At 42.9% G+C, this 25,854-nt stretch overlaps 1 protein-coding gene across 5 annotated transcripts in view; it reads right to left on the bottom strand.

Moving 5' to 3' along the window:
- HSF2 (heat shock transcription factor 2) overlaps positions 1-24,763 on the bottom strand; it is a 45,613-nt gene extending 20,850 nt beyond the window's left edge. For 2 of the 5 annotated variants that reach the window (XM_073337186.2, XM_073337187.2), the window contains exons 1-5: positions 24,578-24,763; positions 10,540-10,648; positions 10,263-10,390; positions 9,255-9,379; positions 3,738-3,813 (exon numbers count right to left, since the gene is read on the bottom strand). In XM_073337186.2, the coding sequence (XP_073193287.1) occupies positions 3,738-3,813; positions 9,255-9,379; positions 10,263-10,390; positions 10,540-10,648; positions 24,578-24,760 (621 nt within the window). In that variant the 5' untranslated portion in view covers positions 24,761-24,763. Of the gene's footprint in view, positions 1-3,737; positions 3,814-5,562; positions 5,835-9,254; positions 9,380-10,262; positions 10,391-10,539; positions 10,649-18,625; positions 18,910-19,347; positions 19,430-24,577 lie in introns of those variants that run through there. The other 3 variants (XM_073337188.2, XM_073337189.2, XM_073337190.2) reach the window with 3 other exon arrangements.
- Positions 24,764-25,854: the final 1,091 nt, after the last annotated feature.

The following is a 25,854-nucleotide window of genomic DNA, read 5'->3' as shown; positions in this document are numbered from 1 at the left end:
AGATATGAGTTAGATTCTGTTTTGTTTAAATGGCTGATAAAAAAAAGTTGTGCTGAATGGAATTTACATTCCTGTTTTTGTGTCTTTTTGTAACTTGAGGTTTAGCCTAGAGGGATTCTCTATGTTTTGAATCTGATTACCCTGTAAGGTACTTACCATCCTGATTTTACAGAGGTGATTCTTTTACTTTTTCTTCAATTAACATTCTTCTTTTAAGAACCGGATTGCTTTTTCATTGTTCTTAAGATCCAAGGGTTTGGGTCTGTGTTCACCTATGCAAATTGGTGAGGATTTTTATCAAGCCTTTCCCAGGAAAGGGGGTGTAGGGCTTGAGGAGACTTGGGGGGAAAAAGACGTTTCCAAGCGGGCTCTTTCCCTATTATGTTTGTTAGATGCTTGGTGGTGGTGGCAGCAAATAAAGTCCAGGGACAAAAGGTAAAATAGTTTGTACCTTGGGGAAGTTTTAACCTAAGCTGGTAAAAATAAGCTTAGGGGGTTTTTTCATGCAGGTTCCCACATCTGTACCCTAGACAACTTCTCTGGGTAAGCCATAAGAGAAGAACATTTCAGTAGATTAACTGAAAAAAGGTACAGGTATGGATGATATCAACGGTACAGGCTGCATACACAGATAATGATGGAGTTGGTGAAATGCAGCTATGTAGACACGGAAAGACAAGAAAGGTTAACTAAACTCACTGAAAGAAAAGGAGTACTTGTGGCACCTTAGAGACTAACCAATTTATTTGAGCATAAGCTTTCGTGAGCTACAGCTCACTTCATCGGATGCATACTGTGGAAAGTGTAGAAGATCTTTTTATATACGCACAAAGCATGAAAAATACCTCCTCCCACCCCATTCTCCTGCTGGTAATAGCTTATCTAAAGTGATCAGTCTCCTTACAATGTGTATGATAATCAAGGTGGACCATTTCCAGCACAAATCCAGGGTTTAACAAGAACGTCGGGGGGGGGGGGGTGTAGGAAAAAACAAGGGGAAATAGGCTTGAATAGAGACTGGGAGTGGCTAAGTCATTATGCAAGGTAACCTAAGTTAGTTAATTGTATCCAATTTGCAAATAAATTCCAATTCAACAGTTTCTTGCTGGAGTCTGGATTTGAAGTTTTTTTGTTGAAGAATTGCAACTTTCATGTCTGTAATAGCGTGACCAGAGAGATTGAAGTGTTCTCCGACTGGTTTATGAATGTTATAATTCTTGACATCTGATTTGTGTCCATTTATTCTTTTACGTAGAGACTGTCCAGTTTGACCAATGTACGTGGCAGAGGTGCATTGCTGGCACATGATGGCACATATCACATTGGTGGATATGCAGGTGAACGAGCCTCTGATAGTGTGGCTGATGTTATTAGGCCCTGTGATGGTGTCCCCTGAATAGATATGTGGGCACAGTTGGCAACGGGCTTTGTTGCAAGGATAGGTTCCTGGGTTAGTGGTTCTGTTGTGTGGTATGTGGTTGGTGGTGAGTATTTGCTTCAGGTTGGGGGGCTGTCTGTAGGCAAGGACTGGCCTGTCTCCCAAGATTTGTGAGAGTGTTGGGTCATCCTTCAGGATAGGTTGTAGATCCTTAATAATACGTTGGAGGGGTTTTAGTTGGGGGCTGAAGGTGACGGCTAGTGGCGTTCTGTTATTTTCTTTGTTAGGCCTGTCCTGTAGTAGGTGACTTCTGGGAACTCTTCTGGCTCTATCAATCTGTTTCTTCACTTCTGCAGGTGGGTACTGTAGTTGTAAGAATGCCTGATAGAGACCTTGTAGGTGTTTGTCTCTGAGGGATTGGAGCAAATGCAGTTGTATCGCAGAGCTTGGCTGTAGACGATGGATCGTGTGGAGTGGTCAGGGTGAAAGCTGGAGGCATGTAGGTAGGAATAGCGGTCAGTAGGTTTCCGGTATAGGGTGGTGTTTATGTGACCATTGTTTATTAGCACTGTAGTGTCCAGGAAGTGGATCTCTTGTGTGGACTGAACCAGGCTGAGGTTGACGGTGGGATGGAAATTGTTGAAGTCATGGTGGAATTCCTCAAGGGCTTCTTTTCCATGGGTCCAGATGATGAAGATGTCATCAATATAGCGCAAGTAGAGTAGAGGCGTTAGGGGACGAGAGCTGAGGAAGCGTTGCTCTAAGTCAACCATAAAAATGTTGGCATACTGTGGGGCCATGCGGGTATCCATAGCAGTGCCGCTGAGACATACTAAAATAGTTTTTGATACTGAATGTTTAGGACACTTACAACCGAAGGCCTAATTTCATTTGTTCAAGCAAGGCACATATAACTATTCTGCTACTTCAGCACTAGCCTCCACTGCACAGATTGCTTACTGTATGGTTGTCTTATGATGTGCAAATAGAAGCAAAGACCACATGTACATAGTTTTTACCTGCTGCCCAACCAGGGTATAAAACTAGGTCCCTAAAAGGTTAGACCAGTGATCTAACCTGGATGTACCATCTACAGCTTCCGTTCAACAGGCTCTTCTACTAGTGACATTAAACTACTGTATCTTGCAAATACTTCCAACAAGCAATTTCACAAGTTCACAGGAATGATCAGTGTTGTACGAAAGAGATCCTACCAACAACAAGAATATGAGTATCTTACTGAACCCCCCCAGAGTAAATGTTCTATAGGTACAACATGGCAGAGATGTGATCTAACACAGGATTTCAAGTTATTTTACTAGGTAGTTTCACATGAAATTTGTGAACTGGAGGCTGTCAAAGAAATTCCCAGCAAAAACATCTTCAGAAGAGAAAAGTATTCTGTAACAAAAATGAACACAATTCACTGTCAAGTCCAAAAATCAAGAGACCCAGATGCCACATGGGAAAGAGTAAAAAAGTGAATGTTCTCTCAAATGCTCCAATATTTTACTACTTCCACAGGAACATGTGGTACAAAACACAGCTCACATTTGCTTCATTTTCTGCTCTTTAAGAAACTACTTTTAAAATTTGCTATTTACAAAAATATAGTTTTGCTTCTTTTCTTGGCAACTGATATGCTGTAAAAATAGGAATAAAGTATTTTGTTTGACTATTTTATCAGTTTCACAATTTTTTAAAATAAAAGTTCGGTAAGTATTTGCTTCTATATCCTACCTACCACCAAATCTACTGATCTTCCTCTAAAAAACCCAAAATCCTATTCCTTGAGACCTTGGAATCCTGTCCGCCATTGTAGCTTTGAGTTGACAGCTACATTTTTAATCTTTAACTACATACTATATGGCTTAATTCAAATTAACCTTTTAATTGTATTTCATTTTCAGCATCAATGAACCAGGTCATGCTGACATCAGCTAATAAGTGACCAAAAACATTACTTCGTTCCTAAAATGTATTTTAGAATTTAATCACTTCAATTGCTGCTAGTGCATCAAGTTATTCACACATAATTCTGCTGGGGGTTCTACCAATGGAGGCCATCTCCAAAACTAGGGAGGGAGGGGAAGAAGCCAATTTAAAGTTGCCCTGGAGAGGGCTTTCCTAGGAAAGTAAAGAGGCAAACACGATGGCATCCCTGTAATCCTTCAGTCTCTTTATAGATGGCCACATGCTGAGTTAACGAAGATTAAAGATCTTACTATTTTAAAGAAAACTAGATTTCACATAGCATAGACTGAGGTAGTCAGAGTAAGGACAACATAAATCAGCCTGTGCACATAAAATATATCTAATCAGATAGAAGCAGCTGTATAATCCACAAATTAAGTCTTACCTTTCGAATAACCTGTTGCTGCTGCAAGTGTTTTGCTCTCAATTCTGCCACTTCCCTCCAAAGAGATTCATTTTCCCTGTTTCAACAAAAGTGATTTAGAAAGCTAAACTCAAACTTAAGAAAAAAAGCCCTTACGTTAATACAGTTTCACAAAAAAAAAAAAAAGTCAGGCTCTTTAAGACAATTCACAAAGTTATACATCCTTCCTATGAAGTACCATCGGCAGAAGCCTTGGAAGAAAGTTACATAGCACAGAACTCAAAGCAGCCCATGGGAATGGTCTGATTAGAGCTGGGGAAAATTTGAAAAAATAATATATTTGCCATAAAGTGCTGTTTTGGTCAACCCAAAACTATTCACAGATCTGATGCAAATTACCCAAATAATTTCAGCCAGAAGTATGGGTGGCAGTGATGCCTCTCCTGTAAGTTTTAGCTCAACAGTTAGGACACTTGTCTGGGCTATGGGAGATCCCTCCAGTTCAGTTCCCCTTCCCGCCTGATATGGAGCAGGGATTTGAACTGCAGCGTGGGAGACCAGAGAAGAGTGCCCTAACCCCTGGGATACAGGGCAACGTGGAGCCAGCATGTCTCAACTCTCCCGTCAAAGCTGTTCCACTTTGTATAAAATACCTGAACAGTCACCAGGTCAGAGACAGAGTGAGTATTCTAATGCCTGAATGTTAGGGCATTCACATTGATGGTAGGAGACCAAGTACATGCCCCTCTTCCAGTAATGAATTTATACACTGTGAAATAGCTTCAACAGGACAGACGGAGATCCACACCAGAATATGCAATAGCCCAGTGATAAGAGCACTGTCATGCAATACACGAGACCCAATTTCAAATTGCTGTTCCATATCAGGCTGAGGGAGAAATGAACCCTTGTCTACCAATACTAGGTGAGTGCCCTAGCCACTAACAGCTAAAGGTTATAAGAGAGACAATACCACCTCCCTCCTGCCATTTTGTGAATCTAGCCCTTCTATTCCTTTGTTTTGATGCTAAAAACTGTCTGGAAACAAAATGGTTCATTTCAGGACAAACACAACATTTTCTTCAACTCCAAACAAAATTTGCTGAGTTTTTCAATTTGCCAAAGATTCTGTTCAACCCTTTTTTATTTCTTTGGAACTACCAGTGAACCAAAACCAGTTATCCTTCCTCAAATTATCTCTCTTCAGCTGTTATTCTATAATGTATTCTCTCCAAATTAATTATACCTTCTAAAGATTTAAAAAAAAAAAAAGTATGAAGTCTGAGTTTCTGGGGGAATAGACAGCAGTCAAAGGGAATAAGAACCGACATGAAGAAGCAGCTGTCTATCTCAAATTGCCAGTTTGCTGACTGGAAATTTACAGAGAAGTACCCACTGTGATTAAGGCTACGTTTTAGTTATGAGCATTTTTAGTAAAAGTCATGGACAGGTCATGGGCAGAAAACAAAAATTCACAGCCTGTGACCTGTCCATGACTTTTACTATATACCCCTAAGTAAAACTTGGGCTGTGGGTGCTTGGGGGAGAGAAGAGACATGGTCCAGGACTCCTGCGGGTGCTGGTACGGAACCTCCACTGGTGATGGCGGTTGGTAGGGCTGGCAGGGGCTCCCTACCCAGCTCCACATGTCCCTGCGGCTCCCAGCTAAAAAAAAACAACCCAGTTCATTGCACGTTAACCAATAAACGGAAAACCATTTTTTAAAATATATTTGGATATTTTCTACATTTTCAAATATTGTGATTTCAATTGCAACACAGAATACAAAGTGTACAGTGCTAACTTTGTATTTATTTTTTACAAAGATTCATATGTCCCTTCATACTTCAACCATGATTCCAGAGGATGTGCGTCCATGCTGATGACGGGTTCTGCTAGATAACAACCCAAAGCAGTGCAGACCAACGCATGTTCATTTTCATTATCAGACTCAAATACCACCAGCAGAAAGTTGATTTTCTTTTTTGGTGTTGCGGGTTCTGTAGTTTTCGCATCACAGTGTTGTGCTTTTAAGACTTCTGAAAGCATGCTCCACACTTTGTCCCTCTCAGATTTTGGAAGGCACTTCAAATTCTTAAACCTTGGGTCGAGTGCTGTAGCTAGCTTTAGAAATTTCACATTAGTACCTTCTTTGCATTTTGTCAAATCTGCAGTGAAAAAGTGTTCTTAAATGAATAACATGTGCTGGGTCATCATCAGACTGTTAGAACATGAAATATATGGCAGAATGCAGGTAAAACAGCAGGAAACATACAATTCTCCCCTCAAGGAGTTCAGTCAGATTTAATTAATGCATTATTTTTGGAATGAGTGTTGTCAGCATGGAAGCATGTCCTCTGGAATGGTGGCCAAAGGATGAAGAGGCAGACGAATGTTTAGCATATCTGGCACGTAAATACCTTGCAATGCCAGCTACAAAAGTAGCATGTGAATGTCTGTTCTCACTTTCAGGGGACATTGTTAATAAGAAGCGGACAGCATTATCTCCCCTAAATGTGCACAAACTTGTTTCTCTTAGTGATTGGCTGAAAAAGAAGACTGAGTGGACTTGTAGGCTCTAAAGTTTAACACTGTTTTGTTTTTTAATGTAGTTATGTAACAAAAAAAAAATCTATATATGTAAATTCCACCTTCACGATAAAGAGATTATACTACAGTACTTGTATGAGATGAATTGAAAAATACTATTTCTTTTATCATTTTTAAAGTGCAAATATTTGTAATCAAAAATATAAATGAGCACTGTACACTTTCTATTTTGTGTTGTAATTGAAATCAATGTATTTGAAAATGTAGAAAGATATCCAAAAATATTTAATACATCTCAACTGATATTCTGTTTAACAGTGCGATTAATTGCGATTAATTTTTTTTAATTGCGATTAACTTTGAGTTAATCACGTGAGCTAACTGCGATTGACAGCCCTAGCTAACAGAGATCAAAAGAGATGCTAATGTTGTTGTTTTCACTATATATATGTATCTATCTCGCCTCTACGTAAGAGCTATAGTATTACATTGCATATACCCCTGTAATTACAGTTACAATATGTATGCTCCAGTAATTAGATAACCCTAGATTAAAGTGTGTGTTAATATGAGAATGTATTCAGGTGTTCAATTAATGAAAACTAGTGAAATATCCTAGTTTGCGATTACGTAATTGCAAATGTTTGTATAACCCTGTAACTAAATCACTCAGAGATCGTGTGAAATGCTAATGAAGAATTTAAGGATGGTAACAGGAAATGTTAATTTCAAACAAAGTGGCCATGGAAGGAATAAAAGCCTTTGTCATATTGTGATCTGTAAGCAGCAGCTATAAAATGGATTTCAAAGAATGATCCTTTATCTCTGGACAGTTTGGATTCGAACAGGGTAGAGTAACTTAAAACAATGGAGATCCCCAGAATTATTCTTGGTAGCCCTGAAAGATTTTTGGGAAACTGGCAAAAAAAGACATTTCTGCTATCTTTTTGGATTTATGAACTTCGACTCACTTGTTATTATACATTACCTGCTTTAATTTCTCAACACCACATTTTTGTTAAGCTAATATATCTATAGTTAGTTTACTATTGAATTGGCTGCCAGCAGTGTCTTTGGTGTCAGATCTGAAATACCAACTGATTTGGTGTAAATGACTGATCCTTTGTAATTGAGAGTTTCATAAACATACAGCTAAGGGTAGCATAAAATTCCTCCTGGGTAGCTGTATTGAATCTTTACCTGTAAGGGGTAAAAAGCTCAAATAACCTAGTTGGCACCTGACCAAAAGGGCCAATGAGGAAGAAGATACTTTCAAATCTGGGGAAGATGGGGGGGGGGGGAGGAAGGGGAGGAGAGAAGAAGGGTTGTTTGTGCTCTTTGTTTGTTCCCTCTCTGGATGGGGAGAAAAAAAAAAAAAAAAGAGACCAAGCAGGTGAAACATCCCCCCCACATCTGTATCCCAGAGTGGGGAGGGAACCCTGACAGGGAGTAGCCTCATGAGGTGTGATTTCTGGTTTATGTAAACATTCTCACTGAGTCCAGTTTGTCTGGGTGGCAAGGCTGGAGAGCCTAAGAGGACTGTCTGTGACTCCATGGTAAGACGGGTATAGTGATCCAGGAGTGCACTTTGTTACCACCTTGGTGAAATCTAATTATAGAACATGCTACCAGTTTGGAACATCTGCCCTTGTTTTCCGACAGTCTGTCCTGAGATAGTCACTCTCAGGGGATGATCCACTCCAGAGAGGTGTCACTCACTGACATTAATAAGTGGCAGGTTTAAATAAAACAGAAGGAAGAACTTCACACAATGCATAATCCCCTGGTAACATGGTCTACAGGTTGATGTTGTGAAGGCCAAAAGTATAACTGGGTTCAAAAAACAATTAGATAAGTTCATGGAGGACAGGTCCACTAATGGTTATCACCCAAGATGGTCAGGGATGCAACCCCATGCTCTGGATGTCCCCAGGCCTCTGACTGCTAGAAGCTGGGACTCTAGATGACAGGGGATGGATCACTCGATAATTGCCCTGTTAATTCCCTCTGCTGTATCTGGCACTAGCCACTATCCAAAGATAGGATACTGGGTTAGATGGACCATTCCTCTAACCCAGTATAGCCATTCTTATTTTCTTAATTCCAAACTACAGAGCTATCCAATCACTTTTGCCACTAATTTTTATAGAGTGTAAATATCAGCTATTTTTAAGAACTATAGTATTCCCACTCATGGTTGCTATGGGTTTAGTAATTCTAACCTATTTTAATCTCTGTAGAAATTAGCAGAAGCATCAATGACAAGTCTATTTAGAGTGCAAAGCTTTAGCAGAGTAAAAGTAAACGGATAGCTGAAACTTCTGAACTGTTTAAACCATAGTATCCAAATTCTAGCATGATACTAGGAGACTCAAAAACTTCAGAAGCGTGTTCTGAGTCAATTTTTTTTTTAAATCATCAATAGAGCACATCTTTCTGGGAATTTAACAGTGGAGGAATGAAGTAATAATAAAAAAGATTACATAAATCACGTTCAAACAACTGGTAGGAATGTACCACAAAATTTAGCTCCGTCTCCCAAACTCGAGCATCAAAATCACTACTTACAATATAAAACTTCATAACACTGATCTTCAAATCTCCTATTTTGAAAGGCAAGTATGATTATTCATCCTAAGTATTTTAAAATTCTAATAGAGTTTAATTGCCACTGCTCAATCACCAACTCACATGACTGATAAGTTGTGTACATTTTATTTCTGTAAAAATTCTATTTCCATTTAAATTCTCTTTCCCAAATAAACATGAGAAGTATTTAAAATTAAATCTGATCTTTTTGCAAAACAACTTTTATACACTGCAGCAGTCTCACAACCAAGCCCCAATAACACATGCGAAGAGTAGGACTTTAAACACCGATGTCTTTCTTACTAGATTTGCAGCTTCAAATTGATCAAATTTATTGTCTGAAGCGCTATTTGTGAATACTAATGCAAGTTAACAGTTCTCTCACAAAGTAATATTTACCTCTTTAAGGCAGACAGCCTGGATTCAATGGTCTCATGTTTAATTTGCACCTTCTGAGCACTGCTTATGATTTTGGACAGGTCTTCCTGACGGATTTTATTTTCTTCGGGTCTTGAAGAGGAAACCTTTAAAAAGTAAAAAACCCATGATGCAATATGAAATTCTGAATGCTAAATGTCATTTCTCTCCTAATACTACTCAAAATAAATTAGTAGTTATGAAACAGGCTGAATAATCAGCACTAGAAATCACTTTTATTTATCCTGGAATGTCATACTATATATTTTGATAATTTCTACATCACTGAGCATGTTTAAAAATTAAAAATTGTAAAACTAGTATATCTACAGTTTTCTCCCCTTTACCAAAGTTGACTTGTATTTAAAAAAAAGTCAAAGGTTTATAAACACACAGTTCTATTCTACTCTATACAGGTTCTTACATAGCCATCATCACTGTGGCACCCAAGCACCTTCCAGTGTCATATTAAGTGACATACATAATATCTTATCCTCTCCCCAGGGGAATCACTGCATGTTTTTTTTAAAAAGTAAACTGTGCTATATATTTATATTGGTGAATGCAAGAGCAAAATAGTACAATTTGTAGTTGGAACAAAAAAAAAGCACAACTGTTTTATAAAAATTTAAGAATAAATTTGTTTTGTAATTTTCTCATCCCTTCAGTGGGCTGCTGATTTACTATAATGAATAATTAAGGAAAAATAAAAAACAGTGAAAGACATATATATATACACACACACACACACACACACAAACACGTCTCATTCACTGTTTTTTATATATAAAAAACAAGAGGGGATTACTTTGAAGAAGCGCAAATCATTTCATTTTCTCTTTAAAAGTAAAATCCAAAATTCCTTTGTGACTGCAGGCCTCTATGTCAACAGTCGCCAGTTGCGACTGACTGACACGCCCACTCCATCTGTTCACAAGATTAGCTAAAAGAAGCCAATGCTCCATGTGTTTTGTATGACCTTTTACTCACCTTCCTTTTAATGTGCTCCAACAAATCATCACGGCCCTGCTTAAAGTATGGGTGCTGGAACTCCACAGGACCATCCCGTTCCAATTTGACAATGCCAGAGTCAACATGGACTACTTTACGGAAGCCATCTGAAAAACAGTTTAACCATGAAGAAAAGAAAACACTACAGAATTCAAAACTTTACTGCCGCAATGCCATCCACCCATTTTTAAGGGTTGGGTGAAAAAAAGTATGATTAGATAATTTTTAAGAAAGAAAGCTATACTAAAAAACTTACACATATTTAACTGTCTCACAAAGCTCGCCATGTTGTTGTGCTTGAAGTACTTGGGAAGAATCTCTTTTGCAAACCTTTGTTCATCCAACACCAGGAAACTCTGGCCATTCTAAAATGAAGAGCACATACTGTATTTAATTTTTAAAAAATCTGTTTTTATAAAGGGGCACAGTAGATACTTAACATCTTATGAGATGATATCCTTCCGCCCCCCCCCCCCCCAAAACCAACATTTTATTAGGAAAAAAGTTTTTATCTCTTGTACTTACAAAGAACCATCTGTGACTATTTGGAAATCTGTCCATACAAACGCATGAATTTTGAATGACATTATGAACTTTACTATGCAAACTGCTGTATCATGAGTAAGGCTAAGATTTTGTCATGGATAGGTTTAGTAAAAGTCCAGGCAAAACAGAAAAATTAATGGAAGCTGTGACCTGTCCCTAACTTTTACTAAAAATATCCCTGAGAAAATGGTGATCTGCGAATCCCCACACTACTTCAAGCGGGGCAACTGCAGGGACTAGGAGCTGCCTGTAGCAGCTGGGAGCTGTGGGCTACCCCTGCCGCCTGCAACTCCTGGTGTCCCCTGCTGCTCAGGGGTGGTGGGAAGCTGGGAGCTCTGGGGGGTTCCCACCATCTGTGGGGGCCAGGAGTTTGGGTTCCTCCAGCAGCCCAGAACTGCCCACCAGCCCCAGCGGTTTGCAGCAGCGGGGCACTCCCACCAGAGATGGCATGGGTACCCCACAACTTCCTGCCCCAGCGGGCAGTGGGGGACTCTGCAGCTCCCGACCACCGCAGGCTGAAGTCACAGAGGCCGCTGGAAGTCACAGATTCCATGTATACCATGCCCTCCGTGACTAAATCAGAGCCTTAATCATGACTGCCTGTATATGTATATGGCTCCACCACTGCTGATAGGACCTGTAGCAGCTACACACCACTCAAGGACAATGGGGAATACTTAAGATTAATGATAGCACTTTGACCACACAAGTTATACTAAAAGAAGCAGCTACACCTTTGATAAACTAGTGTAATCTTACCCCTCTGGAGGGAATGGGGGAAGACAGAAACAGTGGAAATTTACTAAGAGCAGAACAAAAGAGACCAAGTGACGAGGTGGGGTTTAAATAGGAAAACCACAGGAACAGAGGGAGCCAGACAGGAAAAAGTAGTTGGAAAGAGAAAGATCATACAAACTGGAGAAGTGACTCCATGAGGGAGAGACCAATCATCATGTAACAGCTTGCATGAAGCAGGGAACACCCTGCCTGCCCAAACAGCAATAGCTCCCCCCAAAAAGGGTGAGCTAGCAAGATGCAATGTGTTAAGAATGTTTGTTGTTTTCTATTTAATTTGTACTCTCTTGTGCTGCATATGATTAACTATAAACAGCCAAAATTACTCCTGGAGGAATTCTACACCAAAAAAAGTTATAAATTCTGTGTACGATATTTTAAAATTCTGTATATTTTCTTTGTCAAAACAATAATATAATCACGCCAGTTTCAGTTATTTTGGTAATTTATTTCAAAATACCGATCAGCATATATGTCTGTAACAATACATACAAAAAGAAAGATTCAGGAAATGTTTTTTTTTTGGCAAACAGGTTTCTTACAAGGCGTATTAGTACCGAGCTTGAGTAATTCATTTAAAATACAATACAGAAAGAGATTTCCGGCACCCCTCAGAAACAGTATGAAAGGCTTGGGGGAGTTAGGGGTAATGGAAGAGCGGAGGGAGAGGGAATGAACCTGGAGGGTGGTTTGGTGTGGGTATGGAACCGAAGACATCCCAGTCTGTCCTTCCACTAGCCCTTCTGAACCCCATTCTGTGACAGCCTCACCCCAGCAGCCCCATGTGCCCTGCCCTGTCAGTCCAGTGCCTCCTCTCCTGGACCCACTGTGAGGAACACAGCCTCTCCAGCTGGCTGCCCTCTCTTCTGATCCAGCAGGAGTTCCTCGTTGGCAAAAGGTGTAACTGCCTCACCTCTCCAGCAGAATCTATATTCTGCAGAGAAAAACCAAAATCTGTAGGGGGCCTGAATTCTGAATTCTACAGAATTCCCCATGAGCAAAAAAAATGCGTTAACAGTGCGAGAACTGCATCACAATCACTGTGTGCATCCAGAGACACAGAGACAGTTACCAGATGCTTTCACTCCTTTGGTGTGGAGGTCTGGGAGAGGTTGTGTTTAGGTACAGGATTACCACTGAACCCAGGGGGGCTAGGCAGCTAGACAGTGGGTTCCAGATCTCAGAAGGAATTGTTGGAGTGCACGTTTGCCAATGGACCCCAAGATTGGGGAGGTGGATAGACATCATTCAGGGTCTAGAAGTTAAAACACCTGGTGATCCACAGACATTCAGGGTCTAGAAGTTAAAACACCTGGTGATCCACAGACAGAGGCTTGGATTTTCTTTACAGCAGGCCAATGGGGGGCCAGCAAGGTATGCCCAGCTGGATCTGTGACACCTGCTGAATATGAACAGAATCTAAACGGATATCTTCCTGAGTGCACAGACAGTTATCTCCATTGTTTCTGCTGTTGCTCATAGCTTCCTCAAGCACCAGCAGAACAAATTACCATGACTTATCAGTTACACTGAACACTACTGGAGTAATGAAACTGTACAGAATCCTGTCAGTTTCATTTGCTGCTTGGGAAAGCTCTGGGAAGGAGTGAAGTCTTAGTGACCCTCTTTCTCATACCAGCCAAGAGGTTCTTGATAGAAAGAAAAGAGACTGAGATCTCTTTATCCTCTCTAGTAGCTAGAAAAGGATAGGAACTTCAAGTTTATCCAATACCAGTTAGCCAGAGACTAATGTAAAAGATGAAGCTGTTGAGTCCAGGAACAGCAATTTGCTAGAAATCTCTACACTCACTATGTCCATGCAGCTGGGTGTGAGGGAGGCTAGTCTTCTCACCAGTACACTGATCCTGAACTTTGATAATGACTTTACTGTCACTGTCAGGCCTTGTCTATAGTAGAGCTATTCAGCTGTTTGTGCTTCAAATAATTGTGAAGCACAAAAATGACTGAATGCATCCCAACTGATTACCTTAGTTGGTTTATATTTTGCCCTTACTTACATCAGGCTTGCCCTCAATTTAAGATGTGGGTTGTTATCTTTGACAGATGTCAAAGATGACAGCTCCAGATGACAAGCCTCCACTTCTTTGCCTTTCAACACAAAAACACCTCTGCAACCACAGTTCGTCCTAGCTTAATAGGGAAAACTGAGAGACCATTAGGAATATCATTTGAAGGTCCATAAATGACAGCTTTGCTCTGAGGAACCATATATGTGGTTCCTCAGAATGGGATTTGCAACTGGCAAATCACAAGAGGTTCCCATCTAAGAAGTTGCAGAGCTCGAATTTGGGGGCATGGCTGAGGGGCAGGGGACACTTTGCAAGGGTATGGCAGAAGGCAAAGCACAATGTCAGTCAGCAATCCACAGTGGAATCACTGGCAGCTGACCTGAGGACCGGGGTGGGGGTGTAGGGGAGGAGGGGGAAGAGAGCAGAGAAAGGACTCTTCACTGATGTAACTAAGGAGGTTCACTACCTGACAGAGCTGTTAAAGATTACACTGACTGTACCAACAGGAACTGTGTCTATGGTGGCACTCAATCTGAGAGTCAGCTGATTGATGCACAATTGAGATCTGCCCCTACAAATTCTGGGGTTACTTTCCCCAATAGTTGCTCCCCTGACAATCATTTAAAGTCCTTTTTATGCGGATGAAAAGCACACTTGAAATGATGGGAGCAATGAGTGCTCAGACAGGTAAATTTCTCCTGTGTAGAAAAGGCCTTCTTTAGTATCCAGCTAATAGATTTCTGGAAAATTTCCCAAATCCCTTTAAATCAAGTGTACCTCAAAAGAAAAAGTGATGTAAAAAGCAAAGCCTGAAACACCGTATGCCAGATTTTAAAATCTTGATAGTTTCATTCTCTACAGATCAATATCCCTACATTATTTCAATGAAAATAGTCAGAACCAGAGGTTAACACAACCACGACAATGTTGTTCTTCCATTGTTACAATAAGGGGAAATGGTATCTGTTGAAATTCACAACTATTAGTGCTGTAAAACGTGACATTAAATCAAAGGTCTTATTACCTATATGCCAATGTCTTTTTGATCAAATTCCAAATATGATCATTAATTTCTGCCTCGACAAACTTCCCTAGACAATTACAAACGAACAAGTTACTCTTCACTTCCAGTAAAAAAAATAACTAATGCAGTGTTATCTTAGACCAGCTTTTGTGTATCCATTTAAGAGACTGTGTATGTAACGTTTTAGGGATGAGTTGTACGGCATTTGGAATCCTCATAGATAAAACATCCATTATGACTGTAAAGTGTCACAACAACATTTCTGCTAAGAATACAGGTCCTTAAGCTACTTAAAACTATATCACACTGAATGGTCAGTTAAAGCATTTAGAGTTCCCATTCCCAGACAAGGGAAACAAAAAGTAAAATTGGCAAAAACATAGGTTCATACCAGGTGGGATCTCCAACTCCTGTTTCTCCTACAGTGATTCAATATAATACCACAGTTGTTTATATACTAAAAAACAACATTGTTTAAAGAAGTTTCTGATATAGGAGAAGTGCCTACAGCGTTCTATCATGAATAGGACTTATATCTAAGTGGGAGATGACATCATAATACTTCAGAGAGGGCTCGTATAACTAGGACTAGCTGGATCCGCTTCCCTTTCAGGAAGCACTGGAAAGTTTGAGGCCTAGTCTACACTACAGGGTTAGGTCCACACAAGGCAGCTTACATGAACCTAGTTGTGCATGTGTCTGTACTCAAATTGCTCTCCCACCACTCTAAATTCCCCATTACGCTGATATAGTAACACCACCTCTCTGATCGGCATACAGACATGATTGATATACTTAGGTTAGTGGGAATGCAGACTGTGTTACTTATTTCAACCCTAACTGCCCCCCCAACAACTGTCCCACAACTGACCTCTCTGGTCACCATTTTTAACTCCTCTGGCCAGGGATTACAGAGACCAGAAGTTACCTTTCTAAAGCCCTGCAAATTTTTTAAATTCCTTTTCCTGATTGCCCAGTTTGGCCAGCACACCTAGTAGCTCTCAATGGTTAAATGCAACTGCCTAGCTGACCACACCGGCTGCATGCTCCAGATGCACTCCTGCCTGGAGCAGATAGGAGATATTGGCTCTCCCAGGCCTGTAAGGAGAAAAGGCTATGCAGGCACAGCGCCGATCCAGCCTTAGAAACGTCAACATGTACAAGCAGATTGCTAAGGGGATGCAGAAGGGCTACAACAAGAACAAGCAGCAGTACCACAGCTCCTTGCTTTTCATGTGGCAGGCACAGCAGACAGCCAGGGAGGGCAACAAATGATCCAGTGCCAAGCCACAAACCTGCAGCTTTTACGAAAAGTGGCATGCCATAATCAGCGCAGACCCCACCCCCAAACTCCCCCATATCAACTCCAGCAGCACTGAGTATACCTCTGAGAAGCCCAAGTCACAAGCCCTGGCTATGAACAGCAAGGAGGTGGTGGTGGTGGTGTATGGGGGACAGGGGACTGAGGGGCCCAGCTGTGCAGCAAGCCAGAACCTGTTTTTGACGCCACCACAGTTCAGCCAGTCAAGCCCAATGCCAGGGAAGGAACCTCACCTAAATGTGTAACCTCACCATTTTCGATTTCAGGAATGGCACGCCTAAAGTACCAGGACAGCATCTTATGACTTTCCATTAATTTATTCATGCTACGAGAGCTAGTGCTACAACCAAGAGAGCGAGAACTGCTATCTACTTTTCATTCCCCTCTAGGCAGGGGCGGGGGGGGAGGGGGAGGTGAGCAGTTTATGTAGTGTAAAAATATAATTAGGAAGGCCAAAAAAAAAAAAGAATTTGAAGAACAGCTAGCCAAAGACTCAAAAAGTAATAAAAACATTGCTAAGTTCATCAGAAACACGAAGCCTGCTAAACAACCAGTGGGGTCACTGGATGAGCAAGCTGCTAAAGGATCGTGCAAGGATGGTAAGGCCATTGAGGGAAAAACTAAATGAATTCTTTGCATCAGTCTTCATGGCTGAGGATGTGAGGGAGATTCCCAAACCTGAGCCATTCTTTTTAGGTGACAAATATGAGGAATTGTCTCAGATTGAGGTGTCATTAGAGGAGGTTTTTGGAACAGATGGTATTCATTCAAGAGTTCTGTAGGAATTCAAAAGTGAAACTGCTGAATTACTAACTGTGGTTTATAACCGATCATTTAAATCGGCTTCTGTATCAGATGACTAGAGGACAGCTAGAATCATAGAATCATAGAATATCAGGGTTGGAAGGGACCCCAGAAGGTCATCTAGTCCAACCCCCTGCTCAAAGCAGGACCAATTCCCAGTTAAATCATCCCAGCCAGGGCTTTGTCAAGCCTGACCTTAAAAACCTCTAAGGAAGGAGATTCTACCACCTCCCTAGGTAACGCATTCCAGTGTTTCACCACCCTCTTAGTGAAAAAGTTTTTCCTAATATCCAATCTAAACCTCCCCCACTGCAACTTGAGACCATTACTCCTCGTTCTGTCATCTGCTACCATTGAGAACAGTCTAGAGCCATCCTCTTTGGAACCCCCTTTCAGGTAGTTGAAAGCAGCTATCAAATCCCCCCTCATTCTTCTCTTCTGCAGGCTAAACAATCCCAGCTCCCTCAGCCTCTCCTCATAACTCATGTGTTCCAGTCCCCTAATCATTTTTGTTGCCCTTCGCTGGACTCTCTCCAATTTATCCACATCCTTCTTGAAGTGTGGGGCCCAAAACTGGACACAGTACTCCAGATGAGGCCTCACCAATGTCGAATAGAGGGGAACGATCACGTCCCTCGATCTGCTCGCTATGCCCCTACTTATACATCCCAAAATGCCATTGGCCTTCTTGGCAACAAGGGCACACTGCTGACTCATATCCAGCTTCTCGTCCACTGTCACCCCTAGGTCCTTTTCTGCAGAACTGCTGCCTAGCCACGTATCTTACCCAGTTTCTGCCAAGGTGGAGCTACTATCTGCTGAATTTGAACAGTCAGATACAAGGTATATTGTACAGGGGTCTGTACTACTCAACGTTTTCATAAATGGTCTGGAAAAAGGGGTAAACAGTGAGTTAGCAAAATCTGCAGATGATACAAAACTACCCAACAGAGTTAAGTCCAAAACAGACTGTGAAGAGTTACAAAGGGATCTCACAACACTGGGTGACTGGGCAACAAAATGGCAGATAAAATTCAATGTTGATAAATGCAAAGTAATATACATTGGAAAACATAATCCCAACTTTACATATAAAAAGATGGGGTCTAAATTAGCTGTTACCAGTCAAGAAAGATCTTGGCGTAATTGAGGCTAGTTCTCTAAAAACATCTACTCAAAGCGAAGCGGCAGTCAAAAAACTCACAATATTTGGAATCATTAAGAAAAGGATATAGATAAGAGAAAATATATTGCCTATATATAAATCTATGGTACACCCACATCTTGAATACTGCCTGCAGATGTGGTCGCTCCATCTTCGAAAAAAAGGTATTTGGAATTGGAAAAGGTTCAGAAAAGGACCAAAAAAAAAAAAGATTAGGAATATAGAACGGCTTCCATAGGCGAAGACTCTAATAAGATTGGGACTTTTCAGCTTAGAAACAAGATGACGGGGGGGTGGGAGAGGAGAATATGATAGAGGTCTATAAAATCATGACTGGGGTGGAGAAAGTAAATAAGGAAGTGCTATTTACTCCTTCTCATAACACAAGAACTAGGAGTCACCAAATGAATTTAATAGGCAGCAGGTTTAAAACAAAATGAAATATTTATTCACACAATGCGCACAGTCAACCTGTGGAACTCTTTGCCAGAGCATGTTGTGAAGGCCAAGACACTAATAGGGTTCAAAAAAGAATTAGATAAATTAATGGAGGCTATTCATCAATGGCTATTAGCCAAGATGGGAAAAGATGGTGTACCTAGCTTCTGTTTGCCAGAAGCTGGGAATGGGCAATGGGGTTGATCACCTGATGATTACCTGTTCTGTTCATTTCCTCTGAAGCACTTGGCATTAGCCACTGTTTGAAGACAGGATACCAGGCTAGATGGACCTATGGTGTGACCCACTATGGCCATTCTTATGTACACAACCATGTCCCTGGAATTCTGAGATATCTCAAAGCTTTCATGGAGGCATTCTGCAATCTTCTGTTGAAAGTTTCTAGGGAGGGTTGCCTTATTTTTTTTCTTTGTGGTAGGACACTTTCCCATGCCACTCAGCAATAACTTCAGCAGACACCATTGCAGTACACAGGCTAGCAGCATATGGGCCTGAGCAGCTTCAGGAAGCCGGCAGCCTTTGTGACCCAAGGGAGTAACATATCAGCTAAAAATCACCACTGCCTGTGAAAAACAGTGACAGCATTTAGTGTCATTGCCCTATACGACTAGAATCATGCAACCGAGCAAATCCCTCGTTTCCTTTTCCCCCAGTGGGCCATACTCACCAGAGCTGGGGCAGTGACTACTATTTTAAACCATTCTCACTTCTGCTTGGGATTGCTTGCAGACAGCAAACGGAGTAACTTAAGATTCTGAAATCTTGCTTATTATAGCGAATGCATGAACAATGGTACCTCTGTGTGTTTTATCTTTAGCTGCTGCCACTGTGGCCTTCGGGGTTTGCCCCTCCACGCCCACAGAACACCTGAGCCAAACAAGGAGGAGGGAAGGAAAAAAAAAACAAAACCAAAACACTACCTGGGATAACATGTTCCAGGAGATCCTTCAAGCTAATGCTGCATGGGACCACGAGCACAGGGTCCTATGCACTGTAGACAGCCTGGAGAAGGAAAGAGTGGAGAGGAGAAAGGCCCAAGAGTCCAAGCAGGAAAAGGAGAGGGAGATGCACCAGGACATAATGGGGCTTCTTAGGCAATAAGCACACATGCTGCCGACTCTGGTGGACCTACAGATTCAACAATCCTGAGCTTGCCTTTCTCTGCAGCCCACGGAGAACTCAATATCAGAACCTCCCGACACTGCCCTCTCCACCCTGCATCATTCCATGTGCCTGCAGTATCCCTGCTACTCCACTCTGGGGGACATTACAGACAACCTCAGTTTGACCTACACAGACTTGTGAAAGCCATGGTTGATGTTCGTATAGCTGAAACGGACATGAAAATTCTTTCCCCATCATAACTTAATCAATTAAGAGAACAGAAATTAACATACTGTATTTATTTTAAAGTTGCACAGGGTTTTTTTGCATTGATCGTTACAGAATAATATTTATTGTTTGGAAATAATTCATCTTTGTTAGTTCAAAACATATGCACAATGTCACACAACTCCAAGGATCATTCCCAAACAAACTTAACAGGTGTACTGTCAATGTTATATTCCTTTACAGTAACCACCACAGCACTCCCTACTCTTTTGTGACCGGATACGCCAGGTAGAGCGTACAACACCCCACACTACTCTTGCTCACTCTTAAAACCGTCTTTCAAAGCCTCCCTGAGCCACATAGCTCCACACTGAGTTCTTCTAATAGACCTTGTATCTGACTGTTCAAATTCAGCAGATAGTAGCTCCACCTTGGCAGAAACTCCCCGCTCCGCCCCTTGCTTCACATGCATTACGCAGAAGATAGCAGGCAGCAATAACCATTTGGATATTTTTCTCATTGAGGTCCAATCTTTAAGGAAACAATACCAGTGAACTTTCAAATGATCAAATGCACATTCAACTGTCATTCTATACCCGCTGAGCTGATAGTTGAATCATTCCCTGATGCTGTCAACTTCATGAGCCAGGGGGGGTATAGGGAAGCTGGGTCCCCCAGGATCACTATTGATATTTCAACATTCCCAATGGTAATCCGCCGGTCAGGAAACGAAGCCTATGCTTGTAGCTTTTTGTAACAGTCCTGTGTTCTTAAAGATGTAAGCGTCAGGCACCTTCCCTGAGCAGCCCACACTGTTGGCGAAGAGGTCCCCTGTGATCCATCAATGGTTGCATAACCATAGAAAAGTAGCCCTTTCTGTTGAAGTACTCTGTGGCAAGGTGGTCTGGTAACAAAATAGGGATATGCATGCCATCTATCACTCCACTGCAGTTCAGGAACCCCACTGCTACAAATCCATCCACTATATCCTTCACATTGGCAGTTACAGTCCTGCTTAGCAGGAGGTGATTAAATGCCCTGCAGACTTGCATCACAACAGCCCCCACAGTGGATTTCCTGACACCAAACTGATTTCTAATTGACTGGTAACAATCTGGCATTGCACGTGTCTATAGTGTGATATCAGCTCCCATTTTGGTGTCCCACTGCTGAAGCATTGGGGCAAGCTTGGCATACAGCTCCAGCAATGTGGCCCTAAGAAACCAGAAGTTCTGCAGCCACGGATAGTCATCCCAAACCTGCTTTACCACATGATCCCACCAGTCAGTGAGTGTTTCTCAGGGCCCGAAACGGTGCTCCACCACCTGAAGGTGCTAAGTAAATGCCACCAACAATCTTGAACTGGTTCTCGCTATGTCCCACAGCAATCTGTCCTCCAAGGGAATCATCATGTTCCTCACTGATCTGGTTTTTCTTGTGGCTCTGCAAAAGACCCCAGGATTGCGTGCCCTGTGCTTGCAACGCTCATGACAACAGTGCAGAGCTGTGCAGGCTCCATGATTCTGTCAGAGATCGTGGATGGGGGGGTGGGAGGAGGGCCACATGGATTTGTGGGATTTTGAAAAAAGGCACAAAAAATTATGGCACACAACATTATGCAATGGAGACAGTTGAAAACTAGGAAGTTAGCCCCATGCTCCCAGTCACCCCTGCACAACTCGTTTTGGCCCCATCATGCATTGCCAAAGCTTTCCAAAAGATGCGCGCTGGATGATGGCTAATTGCACAATGGGATACCTACCCCTGGTGCACCGCACTCTGCGTTGATACAAGCACTCTGGTGAATGCATGCACTGTCAACACAAGGAGCAAAGTACACATGCACACAAGCCACATACTAACTGCAGTGGTTGTATGCCGATATAACTTAAGACTTAAGTTTGTAGTGTAGACATGACCTACATTAAAATATTTTCTTAGCAGTTGGTTTAACACCTGTTAACAGAAATATTACAGAACAGAAACATTTAAATTTTAAATACAGCGAGCTTGCCCCCAGTTGCATCACAAACTAGTAAAGATGACCATGGACAAGTCAACGAGGCTCTAATCTTCACAGTGCTTCAACTCACTTAAATGAGACAACAAAACAAACCCATGTTAGAAAATTTGTTAGTCTCTGAGGTGCCAAAGGTTCTCCTTTTCTTTTATCTTAACCTCTGTGACTGTTACCCCCTCTTTAAAATGGACATATTTACCTATCTTTGTAAAGTGCTTTGAATGCTATAGATTGAAAATGCTATGTAAATGCAAAACATTATTTAACTTTATGATCCACAGTAGAAAGAAATTTAGTGAAGCACAATACAGATGTCACCCCATTCCTCTAGCAGAGGAGAAATGCTTGTCATAGTTACGTTAGAGCATAAGAAAATAAGAATGGCTATACTGGGTCAGACCAATGATTGTTCTAGCCCGGTAGTATCCTGTCTTCCGATAGTGGCCAGTGCCCGCGCCTTCATGGACACCAGCCATTGATGGACCTATCCTCCGTGAACTTAATACTTTTTTGAACCCAGTTATACTTTTGGCCTTCACAGCATCCCCTGGCAATGAGTTCCATCCACCAGCTGACTGTGTATTGTGTAAAGCAGCACTTCCTTGTATTAGTTTTAAGCTTGCTGCCTATTAATTTTAATAGGTGACCCTTGGTTCTTGTATTATGTGAAGAGGTAATTAACACTTGCCCATTCATTTTCTCAATGCCACTCATGATTTTATAGACCTCTATCATATCCTCCCTTAGTCATCTCTTTTCTAAGCTGAACAGTCCCAGTCATTTTAATTTCTCCTCACAGGGAAGCTGTTTCATACCCCTACACATTTTTGTTGCCTTTCTCTGTACCTTTTCCAATTCTAATATGCTTTTTTGAGGTTAAGCAACCAGTACTCACAATATTCAAGGTGTGGAAGTAACACGGATTTATATAGTGGCATTATGATATTTTCTGTCCTATTCCTCTCCTAGCGGTTCCTAGCATTGTTAGCTTTTTCGACTGCTGCAGCACATTGAGATGTCTTTAGAGAACTATCCATGATGACTTCAAGATCTCCTTCTTGAGCTGTTGCTAACCTGCAGCGAGTACTTTTAAACAGCATTTCTTGCTTTCCCTATCATCACTAGTTTGTTCATGCTATAAGTTTACCTGTCCCAAGTTGTTCCTACTGAAAACAAACCATCTCCTAAAAAAATCCATATGATAATGTTTGAAGAGCTGGTCCAATGAGTCACAGTGGTAGGACTGGCAAAATGCAAAAGAACTTGAGAATAAAAGAACTTACTAGTGTAGTGTAAGTACTCCTTTAACTCAGGGGTTCTCAGACTTAACGGCACTGTGACCCCCATCTGACAACAAAAATTACTACGTGACCCTGTGGGAGGGGGGTTGAGAACCAAAGCCTGAGCCCCACCACCCCAGGTGAGGGAACCAAAGCCAAAGCCTGAGCCCGGCCACCCCGGGCTGAAGCCAGGGCAGTGGGGCTCGGGCTTTGGCTTCAGCAAGTCTAACACCAGCCCTGGTGACCCCATTAAAATGGGGTCCCAACCCATAGTCTGAGAACTGCTGCTTTAACTAAAGGGGAGTGCCAACCTCCTGTGATTTTTTTTTTTTAAATTACACATCCTTTTAGTTCCCCCCGTCATTGCCAACAAGCATCAACACTCATGTGCACTTATCCGAAACTATTTCTATCGCTCACACACCAAAGACCATTTTTGAATTTACTAGAGATGGCACGGTTATGTTTTACATGTGGAAGAGATAGGACAACTAATTTCTACACCCTCATCAAACTAAGGAGAAAAACACTTTATAAGGTTGGTGCATATTTTCCAATAGAGTAGATATCCAATAAGTTTGTTTAAGCAGCCTCTCCTCCTACCCTCAAAACTGGAAGGAAAAATGTGAATATGCGTCATATATAATAAAATTAAAACTACTACAGAGTAGGGATACTCAGAGAGAAAAAGGCAGAAACATGGAAACCCTCTCATTAAAACATTTTAAGAAACCAAATCACCTTCAGACTCCAGCTGTGCCTCACCACCACCTATCCACCCCAGAACCAGGCCACACAATCTCCTTTACAAGCTCAGAGCTTCCCACCCCCATCCCCTTGCCGCCCCCTCGTTTTGTAGGCTACCCCGAAACCTGGAACCTGCTGATCTGGGGTAGGCAGCCTGTTCCGCGACAGCCACACACCCCCCCCCCCAACACTTTATCCTGTGGGGTCGGGGCAGGAGACTGAACCCGCTGCGGAGCGGGACTCTCCAACGCACGCGCGGCGTAAATCTGCTCCCTGAACCAGGCCAGGCCGGTGCCCAGAACCGAGAAATCCCCGCCCGTCCCCCGCCGAGCGGCGGCAGCTCGGGACCGGGGAGGGGGGAGCGGACACGCACGAGGAGTTTCTGGGTCCAGACGGGGAAGGAACGGACCTGGCTTGAGGGAGGTTCCGGGTTTGCTCCCCCCGCGCGACAGCGGGCAGGGCGCTGCGGGCCCCTCTGTGCTCGGGGCGGGGGCTCAGTCCAGCTACCCCGCGGGGGGGGGGGGGGAAGGGAAGGCGGCGGCGGCGGCTCTGCCACCCCCAGTGCGGGACAAACTAGCCCTGGGGGAGGAAAGGGGGCGTCGGGCCCCTCTTGCCTGAGGCTGTGGGGAGGGAGGCGCGGCCACGCCGAGCGGGGCCCGTCTCCCCAGCTCAGTCCGCCCTCATCTTCCCGTGTGTGCGGGGGGGGGGGGGGGGCGAGACGCGTCTCTTGCCCGGTGGGGGAGGGCGGCTCCCAGTCTCCGGGGCCCCTACCTGGCTCCAGGTGATGAGCTGGTTACTGGGCGCCTCCCCCAGCAGCGCCCACAGTTTGCTCAGGAAGGCCGGGACACCCGCGCTCGCGGCCGCCGCCGCCGCCGGCTGCTGCTGCTGCTTCATTGTCGTTGTGGTAGGACCAGGATGGAGCGAGGCTGGAGTGGCCGGGCCGCGTGCGCGCATGCGCACCTACCTCCTACAGAACGCAGGCTTCACGCGCCTGCGCGCGCGTGTGGTGCTCCCCTACTCCGCCACACGCCCTTTACATAACGGGCCCACGTGCAGCATCCTCACGTGCAACAACAGCGTCAGTCCAGCGTTCCTATTGGAGGGAACGCGGAACGGCGCAGGGAATCTCTGCCACGCTCAGCGGGAGGGCGGAACCTCACTCTGAGATTCTATGTATATAGGGAGTCGCCCTAGCCAATCGGGAAGTGACTCTCTGCCCGAGGCGGGGGAACGTGAGTGCTATGCACGTGAGAGGCAAGGCGGGGGTGTAGCCTAGAGCTCAGGAAAACAGGAGTGGGCGGCATGGTGGGACGAAGGCGCGGGGGTGAGGCGTAGGGCTGGGGCAGTTTGGGAAGGAAGCTGTCATCCTCGTCCCATTCAAGAAACTACCTATCTGAAGGGGCAATACATTAGCACTGGAGAGAGTGTTTCTGGGAGATGATGCAGCCCTAATTGTGCCTTATATCAGGGGTGGGCAAAATATAGCCCACGGGCTGAATGTGGCCATCTAACATTTCTGGCCAGCCCGCTGTGACTCCTCCAATGGAGCAGCTTGGTCAGGAAGGCTGCCTGCATGCTGTGGTCCCAGCGCCACTCCCAGAAGTGGGTGGCTGCTGCAGGCATGTTGATCTGTGCCCCAGGGACTTCCTTAAACCTCCGCCATGAATTTCCCCGACACCCCACCCTCCAGTTTTGTGATCTAGTTACATACAGTGTTGCCAATTTAGGGATTGTTTGGAAATTTGAATTGAAATTGAAACATTTATATACACTTTAAAAGCATATAAAGAGTATGATAAGATATGTGTATCTGAAAAAGTATAGTAGATTTGAGATCTATGAAGATAGACTAACTTCCTTATACAGCTGTTGTTTTTTATTACAATGTTAGTGCTTTCATTTTGGTGATGTTGGCCATCCTAATAATTTCAAATTATGATTTGTAAGCAAAGTCTAAATGAGCTCTCCCAGACAGCTAGTGATGAGCTGGGGGCAAAGGCTTCAGGATCAGACTGTATTTACATTTACATCTAATCTACCTAGGTATA

This window comes from Lepidochelys kempii, chromosome 3 (assembly GCF_965140285.1).
Source record: "Lepidochelys kempii isolate rLepKem1 chromosome 3, rLepKem1.hap1, whole genome shotgun sequence".
NCBI classification, from domain to species: Eukaryota; Metazoa; Chordata; order Testudines; family Cheloniidae; genus Lepidochelys; species Lepidochelys kempii.
This window is presented reverse-complemented; position numbering and strand designations above follow the sequence as displayed.